Source organism: Alosa sapidissima, chromosome 10, assembly GCF_018492685.1.
Source record: "Alosa sapidissima isolate fAloSap1 chromosome 10, fAloSap1.pri, whole genome shotgun sequence".
Taxonomy (NCBI): domain Eukaryota; kingdom Metazoa; phylum Chordata; class Actinopteri; order Clupeiformes; family Clupeidae; genus Alosa; species Alosa sapidissima.
Genome location: NC_055966.1, coordinates 17466124 through 17477027, shown reverse-complemented (window position 1 = coordinate 17477027; position 10904 = coordinate 17466124). Strand labels below are relative to the sequence as shown.

At 48.1% G+C, this 10904-nt stretch overlaps 1 protein-coding gene across 1 annotated transcript in view; it reads left to right on the top strand.

Annotated features, from left to right (window-relative positions):
• The window catches only part of LOC121721508 (forkhead box protein O6-like), a 47534-nt gene extending 45693 nt beyond the window's left edge, over positions 1-1841 (top strand). The window contains exon 2 of the mRNA XM_042108498.1: positions 1-1841. This exon is cut by the window's left edge and continues 434 nt beyond it. Within this exon, the coding sequence (XP_041964432.1) occupies positions 1-1408 (1408 nt within the window). The 3' untranslated portion in view covers positions 1409-1841.
• Positions 1842-10904: the final 9063 nt, after the last annotated feature.

Sequence of the window (10904 nt, the reverse complement as noted above, 5' to 3'; positions counted from 1 at the left end):
GGCCGAGGGCGAGCTGGAGGAGCCCGAGGACGGCCGGCTGTCCTGCTCCACGTCCCCGCGCCTCTACCCCAGCCCCACCGGCACCTCCGCCACCGCCCGCTCCCCAGCCATGGGCACCGCCGGCGCCCACTGCCCCAGCCTCGAGCTCCCTCAGCTGGCTGACCTGACTGGGGCCATCAGCCTGGAGGAGGGCTACCATCACGCTCACCACCAGCAGCAACAGCAGCAGCAGCCTAACCGACACAAGCACCAGGGCTACCACTACGGCTCCGTGGTGAAGGCCCAGGGCTCTTGCCGCGGCCCCGTCTACGTCCAGCCCGGCGGGGGCATGCTCAGGCTCCACTCCCCCATGCAGACCATCCAGGAGAACAAGCCGGCCAGCTTCGCCGAGAGCCTACAGCAGCAGGTCTACTCGGGGACCAACGCCCTGCAGAGCCTGCTCACCTCCGCCGCCGCCGTGCCGCAATACTGCGCCAAGGACATGCTGCTCGGCCAGGAGCGAGACGGCCACGCCATGATGGTGACCCCGGCGGCTAACAGCGTGGGTCCCGCTGGTCACCACCACCACGGCCACAACGGGGTCCACAGTCACAGCCACAGCCATAGCCACAGCCTCAATGGCACGCAACATCCCCACAACTCCACGCACTCACACAGCGGCACGCCTGGCGGACACGGCACCGCAGGGCAGCACACGGGCAGTAGCCACCACTCGCCGCACAGCCACGGTTTGAGCCGCGGACAGAGCCACCGCGCCCGGGCAGCAGGGGCCGCCGGCCCTGGGGGCGCCCACCTGCAGCCTTACGGCCACAACCCCAAAGCCCCGTACATGTACAGCCCACCTGCCCACGCGCACCTGCCCGCCTCCACCACCCTGCCCCCCAACCCCGCCAATGCCCAGGGTGCCCCCCAGGACACCTGCCACCTGGCCACCACCCCCAACCCCTACCCACGTCACCACAGCAACCCCTACCACCACCACAGCCCCATGGCCGACGGACCGTACCATCACACGCAGGGTATGGGGGGAGGAGGCGGTGGAGCCGGCGCGGGCAGCGGAGGCGGGAGTTTCCATGGCTACCAGCAACACCACCAGCACCCCCACCTCCCGGCCCACCACGCTCACGCCCAGGACCGCTTACCGGCCGACCTGGACCTGGACATCTTCCACGGCAGCCTGGACTGCGACGTGGACTCCATCCTGTTGCAGGACATCATGGACTCATCCGAGGAGATGGACTTCAACTTTGACTGTTCGCTGGCACAGGGTGTGGGCATGGGGATGGGGATGGGGATGGGGATGGGGATGGGCATGGGCATGGGCATGGGGGTGGGCATTGGGGTGGGCATGGGCGGCCTCGGGGGGCCTCAGCAGAGCCACGGCAACCAGAGCTGGGTGCCCGGCTGAGAGCCACGAGGGCAGGATGAGAGAGGGAGAGGAGGAGGGGCAGGGGACCAACCCCTGACCCTTTGGCATCTGCCCAGAGTGCTGCCCAGAGCCCGTCGCCCCATGGGCCTCAGACCGCTCCCCCCCAATTAACCCCCCAACACACACACACACACACACACACACACACACACACACACACACACACACAGCAACAGCCACAGGCATCGTGCATCGTGCCTAAGCTGTTTCCTCTTCTCTGGGGAGAAAAGACAAGTAGAGAGCAGACTCAAACTGAGCCAGGAGGGGCTGTGGATGAGGAGGCAATGGGGTGGAAAACCCTGCCCAGATCCTCTGGCTCATCACAACGCGTCAAAGTTCTTGTCCTTCGCCATCCCTCGGTGTCGTGGTGAAAAGTGTGCCCCCCCCCCCCCCCCCCCGCCCCTTGTTTGAGCTCGCCCCCTCCTTTCCCAACGGCGTCTGCCTCCCACTCTGTTCTGTCTCCTTCGCCCACTGCTGTGATGACAATCTCGGTCTCGAACCGAGTCGGCCAACGTCTGCCTTCATCTCTTCTCCACCCTAGGAGTATAAAAAAACAATATAAGTCAGAACTGGCCAGCACTTTGATCTGCGAAGAACAAATCCATGGTTGTACATGTGCGTGTGTGTGTATAGGAAGGTGGTTATAGGAAGGTGGCTTGGGAGCTCCAAACAGACAATGAGGTGTAATCTTGTGCTCGGGCTGAGAAACAGCGTCCAAGTGGGGGTGGACCTCTCAATCTCTGACTGTCGAGGAGATACTGTAAGAGGGAATAAAGTGAACTTTTTCTGTGTTTTTATGTGTTTTTGTTTATTTGTTTGTTTGTTTGTGGGTAAAGCAGGCTGAGGTACATCACTTTTATAGAGCTTCAGCTTCTGGATGGTGCTATACAGTCTCCCATGTTATATGTCCATTAGAAGTAAAAAAAGAGACCGGATTTGTTTTATTTAATTTGTTAAATCCTTGCTAAATTTAGTCAATGGAAAAAAAAATGTCTCTTGTCAGTTAGCACATGCAGTCTGCATCTTGTGGGAACCTGTCTGAATTCTCATATTCAATATTATTACTTTTACATTATGCTACTTTTTTCATCGTATGTCAGGGATTGGTCAGCATGCAACAAACGGACATGTGGAGGACCACAGTGGTTGTGTGGTAATATTGTCTTGACATTGCAATGGGCAGAAGGTTGGCAGCAGCAGTGCTATGAGGTCTTCACTCAGGTCCTCCTCGCTCATTTCTCCTGCTAGTCTATCCCATCCCCCCTCAGTGGGCACGCTCCCACAGATCATCTCATCTCTCATTGGCCCATTAGCGAGGCTTGATTGAAATTCGGTGTCTTGTTTTTATTCTCCAAATTGATGATGCAGCCATGTATCATCTATACAGGTTTAATGCGCTCCCCACAATAAGCACTATCCCTGCTCTCAATTCTCTCTCTCTCTCTCTTTCTCTCTCTCTCTCTCTCTCTCTCTCACACACACACACACGCACATACACTCCTCACTCCTGTTGACATATTGTGGTGTACAGTGATTAACACATTGTCATTCTAAAAGGAAGGGAGGAAGCACTATTGTGGCTTCCTGTAAAGGTCATAGCGCAGTCACTGCTCCCCCCCCCCCCCCCCCCCCCCCACACACACACATAATTAACTGTTGGAGAGGGAATTTGTTTTATTTCCTGTTTTGTTATCTTCAGTTGTTTTTCTTACCTTGAGAGAGAACATTTCTTGACTCGACATCATCATATGTGTCTCCCTTTCCGGTCCTTTTCTAGAAAAGTCTTTCTCATGTAGTCCAGCTCGCTCAGCATCATGTTAGCACATTTCCATAAGGGTTTTCATTTCACCTCTGGAAGAGAAATCAATCAGCCTGATTGCTGTTCATATGTTTTAGCACCACCCTCACCTTTGTGACTTTATTTTGATGTATTGTTCTTGTTGTTTAGTATAATGTTTGTGTGTGTGTATGTGTATGTGTGTGTGTGTGTGTGTGTGTGTGTGTGTGTGTATGTGTGTGTATGTGTGTGTGTGTGTGTGTGTGTGTGTGTGTGTGTGTGTGTGTGTGTGTGTGTGTGTGTGTGTGTGTGTGTGTGTGTGAGGCTCCAGCTCCCTCTCTCATGCACTTGTTTCCTGTGCGTTACTTCTCTGATCACATGAGAGCATGCTCCGTGACATCAGATAAATGGAGCACATTATCCTTACGGCAGAGGGTCTGACTGACCATGTTCCCCCACTCTCTCTGCCCATCCTCTCTGCCCTCATCCATCATCTCCTGCCCTCTGTTCCACTCTTCTATGTGCTCTTTATCTTTCTCACCTTCCATCCTATTCTCACTCACTCACATCACCTGCTCCCCCCCCCCCCCCGTGTATCTGTTCCAATGAACTTTCATTCATCCTGTTGTCTTCTCTCTCTCTCTCTGTCTATCTCTCCATCTCCCCATCTCTATCTCTCGCTCTCACTCTCTCGCTGTCAAATGTCAAAAACATCCCACTGCTTGATCACCAGTTGGATCTTTACCTCCATGACTAGTGCACAAGGCTTTTCTTAAAAGCCCTTGAAATGGTCTGGCAACAGAAACAGAAATTCTACAGTACAGTATATACAGCATATATAAAGACAAAGTACTATATGTGAGGTTTATGCTGGAGGAGGTGGAGGTATAACCTCAGGGGTGTGGTAGCAAACCGCTGTGATTTACCTTCTTTAGTCCGTACTCTGCTTTTCATTGACTATCTGATCTGACCTTCTCTCCCTCTGCCCAACTCTCATTGGTTATTGGATCAGAGTTCCTGTATGATTTCAATGACTTAATTTTGTACAAAAATCTATATACTGAGAATATTGTATTATAGTTTTGAACTGAAAGAATACTGATTTCATTGTTTATTTCTTTTTTAAGAGAATGTATCTTATCATCTGGTGACTGTTAAATAAATGAAATGAAAAAAAAAAAATGTTGTTCTTGTTAGTCTGTGTATGTGTCTGAGAAAAGTCCACTACATGTGTGGAATTTTGTGTGTGTGTGTTTGTGTGTGTGTGTGTGTGTGTGTGTGTGTGTGTGTGTGTGTGTGTGTGTGTGTGTGTGAACGAGCATGTGTTCTGCCTTAAAACTGGAGTGGATGATTTTAAACACGAATCATGTAAACTTTATACTGTATTCCTGGATTTTAGAGATGCCTTTGGAACACTATCACACAAAATGATGCTGAGTGCACTGGAGGAGATCCATCTACCCCAGCCCTTTGTAGACATCATAACGGATGTATATAGGGGATCCTTTCTGCAGGTGATCTGTGGACACCAACTCACAGAGCCCATTCCTCTCCAGGTTTGGATTAAAACAGGCTGCCCCTGGAGTGCGGTGAACTTGATCCTTGCCATTAACCAGTGGCTCAAGTGACTCTGTCAGTGCGCACCACCTCATACCAGATCCCCAAACCCTGTTCAGGGGTATGCAGACGACGTAGAGATTTCCTCCAGAGATGAGGGCGTCATACATAATATGTTGGCCAGAACAGACGAATTTCTTCGCTGGTCAAAACTGGAGGTAAAACACACAAAGTGCGCAGCACTATATGAGTGACGCAGCGGTGGCAACCGCTGGTATAAAGCCAAATCTGACAAATCCCCCTCCTTCACCATCATGGGGCAGCCCATCAGAGTCTACCAACGCCATGAGTCATACACCTATCTTGGCCATAACATCAACATTGCAGGTGAGTGGGGGGAGCAGGTACAGGAGCCATGCCATGCCTATAAGAACCGGATAGACCTAATCGACTCCTCCCCCCTCCCTGTAGTCATGAAACTGGACGCTATCAGAGAGGTGGCCCTGGCAAAGGTACAACACCTCTTTGCAAACGTCCACATCCCGCAAAATGTCCTACGCGACATGAACAATAAAACCGTCCAGGCCGTCAGAAAATGGCTGGGGGTGAACTCTCACTCTACCCGGGACCTCATCTTCCTCTCACGCAAAGAGGGGGGGCTGGGTGTCCCAAACGTGGAATGGGTATACACTGCCACCAGGCTGACACACCTCATCTGCATGCTCAACAATGACGATGCCACTGTCAGAGAGCTAGCCAGAGCTTCCCTCCTGCTGGACCTCAGGAAGAGGAAGGTCCCTCTGGCCAAACCAGGCCAGGACAGCCAGGCCAGGACAAACAACACTGGACTGGACTCAGAAAGCAGAGAAAGTTGGCATGCCTACACTTTGCCGACCACTCTGTTTCACACTCCATGTTCACAAATGCCGCTGTTGGGGAGGACATCCTCTGTTTCACTGTCAAAGCCAGACTGCAGGTGCTACCCACCAAATTCAACCTTGCATTATGGTACCCTGCAATCCACCATCCACACTGTATAATGCACTCAGACTCTGACCATCACCTCGAATCAGTTGCCCATATTGTCAATGGCTGTACTATGTACAAAGGACTTTATACTGCAATTTATACTGATTGTTAACCTTATTGCTAACACTGTTAAGGATGTACTTCCAGATAATGTGACCATGTACAAACATTCACGTATTATGCCAGAATGGTTTAACAGCTCCACTGATGTGTTTTGTAACATCCCTAACACCCCTGATGTTGTGTTTTTAGACCGAGACAGAAGGGAAGTACTTATACTTGAAATAGGATGTGTGTACGATCTCTACATGGACATGGCTTTTAATGACAAAATCCAACCCAAGTACCAACCCATACGGACAAAACTATGTGACCTAGGCTATCAATGCAAGCTAGTGGTGTTGATCTTTGGCAGCTTGGGGCATGTCCACAAACTTGTTTCCAGTGGGTTAAGGCTGGCAGGGCTCTCCAGCAGAAAAATAATACAGCTAGCAAAGTTTTGCTCCAAATCTGCAGTTATAGGCAGCCTTGCAGTATGGCGCAGGAGATGTTTTTTGTACCCCTGCATATCATTGAGTGACAAAGCCCTATCTTATCTCTTGAAATATTTGAATCCTGTCTATTGTAATATGATTTGTGGATTTAAATAAAGAATTAAAATGTGTGTGTGTGACGATATTGAAGGGGTTGCATAACTGAGTTGCAACATCCATGTGTGTGTGTGTGTATTTGTGGTAGAGTGCGAGTGGATATGTGTGTGCGTGCCTGATTGCACATGATTGCACTGGATGGTGCGCATATGAAGTGTTGCTACACCTTTTCCTCCGCGATCACAAATCATCAAAGTAGAATTGTGTGCGGGTGTATATGTGTGATGTGTGTATATGTGAGTGTGCTTTTGCTGTAAGTGTGTGTGTGTGTGTGTGTGTGTGAGTGTGCATCCCTGCCAGAGAGAGGCTGCATACACTCTGGGAGGGGGTGGGGCACTCTGTGTCTAATAAGGCTTGTTATCGCCTCTGAAGCTGTAGGTTGGTCACAGCTGTCACAGTCCCATCTGAGGCGCTTTCACAGGGGAAGCGTGTGTGTGTGTGTGTGTGTGTGTGTGTGTGTGTGTGTGTGTCTCCGTAGAAGCCATACTGCAGGGCCTCTGGGGAGAGTCTCCACCTTCCTTCCTCCCTCTCTCTCTCTCTTTCTATCTCTCTATCAACCACTCTCAGAGATGTGCTCTTTTAATCGACTCCGAGTTGCGAGTCAGAAACAAGAGAGAGATAGAGGGAGCAGAGGAGAGGAGAGAAAGAGAGAGAGAGATAGAACAAGGAAGAAGAATGAAGTCTATGAAGAGACGGAAGTATTAATAGATAGAATGTGGAGCGTAGAGCGCTGAGGTGAAGAGTGGCAAATTGTGGTGATTATCTGCATTCTCTATTCCCACCACGCCGCTAGTGCATAATTAAAGTCATCCATTGTGATCGGCAGAGTCGGCAGTGGTGTCCGTGACAGAGTCCTAGCAGTCAAGCTTCCAAAATCTCACCTAATGGAGGACGCAAGATGAAATAAAAAGGTGGCAAAGGGAAGGAGAGGAAGGGAAAGAAAAGAAGGAGAGGAAGGGAAAGAGAGAAAGATGAGGGGTGGAAAGGGAAGGAGAGGAAGAGGGTGAGTCATTGTGAGAGTGCAAAAGAGAGGTGTGGGATCCACAACGGTCGGCGTCGCCACGGTGCCACGCCTCAGGAGACTGTTGCCGGGCTGGTTCCCCTGGCTCTCCCAGCAGGCCACACAGGGAAGTGTGTGTGTCTGTGTGTATGTGTGTGTGTGTGTGTGGGGGGGGGGGGGGGGGGGGGGGGGTTAGAGTGTCCAGCCCCTCCCACCCCCAACCCCCCCGCGCAGGTGCTTCGCCTGAGGGGAGCGATGCTTGAGGCGCTCCCTCATCAACGCACGCTGCAAAGCCATAATCAGCCCACATCATACCCTACAGTACGTGCCGAGCTCCCCCACTGTCTGCAGCACAGACAGGCTCAGTCGAGGAGGAGGAGGAGGAAGAGCGAAATCAACAGATAAATAGACACATGCTTCAGATTGAGTCTGATGGTTTTTTTTACATAAATCTGAAGTGAAAAATATGTTGTACTGACACAGCTTTTAGAGGAATCTCTCCAGAGAGACATTAGAGAATACGTCAGCACAGGCTGACATGAAATGCTCAATTCAAACAGCTGAACTAATGAATACTGCTTGAAGATTGGATATGTAAGTGTTATGTAACATATAGAAATATAACACTCAAAATAATAGCAATATTGTATCAAAATAATAGGTCCAGCTGTGGATAAAGTCTAACATTAGTAACATTTTCAGAAAGGAATGTTTCAACTTGTTATCGGTAGATACTTCGGTGTATTTTATTTTCCTGTCTGACATTGTCATCGTAGGTGTGTTGTTTAAGTGAAATAGCCATCTTGTTAGAATGCCCATGTCTACTGGTAAATGGATAATATTGTTTTTAGCTATTTTATGAGAGACCGCTTTGGTTTTTTTGAACCAGACACATACTCCACCAGATAACATACAGTATGAAGAGTTTGATTCCAAAACGCTATATCCTCCATTTCAATGAATATTCATATTTGTTTTTTATATATATATATATATATATATATATATATATATATATATTGTTTTCCAGGTAATTTCAGTGCAACTGTAATTTGATTTATCTTTACCTAATTGAGTTATTTGATTTAAACTCAATCAAAACAGCAAAACTGCAATTTTATTGATATTACCTGAAATATATAATTAAATAACATGACTTATTAACATTTTTTTAAATGGAGATAGTGTTTTGGAACCAAACTCTTCATATTCCCATTAATACTTTTAATTTATACATTATTGTATACATTTAATCCCATCTAATTCTGAACAGGGGGCATTAGGCTGATAGAACCAGGTTTACAGTAAGAGAGAGCGCAGGAGGATCATCAGCATCCTTTCAGTTTGTTTAGAGCATCTATGCATGTTATCAAATGTACATAGTGCTGAAATGACTCATCCATGCCATCATGGAAATGATGATTTATCAAAAGCCTTCATTTCTTTCCATAATGATGTATCAGTCAGTCTTATGATTATACTGCTTGTATTATTTGTTTGAAGTATTAGTGTCAAATTGTGTTGGAATTTTTTATTTGATCAAACGTGTTATACCCTGTATGTGTTAGACACCACCCCTCTCTTTACAGCAGGGCTGAGCTGGCTGGTGTGTGTGTGTGTGTGTGTGTGTGTGTGTGTGTGTGTGTATAACAGAGAAAGACGAGGCAACCCTCACCATTCCCATTTAGATCTCACGTTCACACTCTCCTCCTAGCGCATACACACTGTTACACACCACCACCCTTCCTTCTTCCTTCGTTCCTTTCTTCACACTCCCCCTCCCCCCCCCCCCCTCCCACCCCTGCCCCCCTCTCCCCCTCAGCCCTAATTTAGCACGAGGCCATGTCTCTCCCTCTGTGGCACGGGAGCCTGGCTAATGCGAAACAGAGCGATCGGCGCCTTTAATTACTCCTGATACTAAAGAGTAATTAGTGAGTGTGGCTAATGGCGAGAGCTGGAGAATGTCAGGGCTTATCACAGGAGATAAGTCTCGTCTTCGGCAGTGCGCCACCTGCACGCACACACACACACACACACACACACACACACACACACACACACACACACTTCACACACACACACACACACACACACACACACACACAAACACACACATACACACACACACACACACACACACACACACACACACACACACACACACACACACACACACACACAAACACAAACACAAACACAGAAACACACACACACACACACACGCACAGACAAACACACACACACACACACACACACACACACACACACACACACACACACACACACACACACACACAAAGAGTGCCTATATTTCCCCCTCTCTCCTGCCTCTGACTCCAACCCCACCTCAGCCTCCCTTTCCCTCCCCCTCCACCCCTCTCCCTCAGATGCCCTGATGCCCTGCGGGAGTGACCAGGCCCCTGGCGATGGTCCTCAGGACTTTACAGTTTTTCTCAGTCGCTTTGGTGCTTTTCTCAGATCAAATCACAAATTACAAATGCTTTTGGACATGTATCGGTTGCTTTCGTACAATTCTCTGCTGTTTTATGACATTATTATTTGCTTATGTCATGTCAGTCAAAATTAACTATACTTATGGATGCTGAATAGTCATTCCCAATAAAACTAATGCTTGAGTCATTACATACAAAATTGTTGAACTAGTTATCAAATTCTGTCACAATGCTGTAGAATTGCAAAGAGCATATACAGTAAAAATGTGAAACGTACGTATTCAGTGTCTTGTACTCACTTACTCCCCTAACTACAGCAATGTGTAACTTTACTGTAGTTTATAGTGTATACTGTACTGTAGTGTATAGTGCTGTCTTGAGCATGTTCAGGTAGTGTTACCGAGTTCTGACCTTTTTTTGCATTGGAAAACACTGAGAGAATAAACTGTCATAATGAAAACAGACAAAGCCATTTGACTATCTTGTTCATAAATTTTGATGACACTGGCAGTTTCATTGACATGAAGACTTGCTTTTGAGGAATAGACTATCCATTTTGAGCAAGTGACGTGCTTTTGCAGGTTATCCACTAGGTTTTGCAGTTTGCACTAATTGTTTTGAGAAATACACTAACTGCTGTGCAAATGTTAATAGTGATGTGAGAAAAGCACCAAAGCGACTGAGAAAAACTGTAAGCAGCTCTCTGTCTGTTCTTACACTCGCTGGATCTGAGGCGGTCAATGAAACTTCCCCACTCCACCGCACAGAGAAGTGCAGTCACTCAAAGAGGTCAGGATGAGATTGATTCAGCTGCTGGAGCAGAGAGAGAGAGCGAGAGAGAGCTTATATATCAGATGAGGGATGTGTAGTTGAACTAGAGATAGATAGATAGATAGATAGATAGATAGATAGATAGATAGACACTTCTGTAACCAATGACTTCTGATAAAGCTTTGATCACACTCTTGAAAAAAACCTGTTCTTTGTCTCTTTGAAATTCTGAGACTGA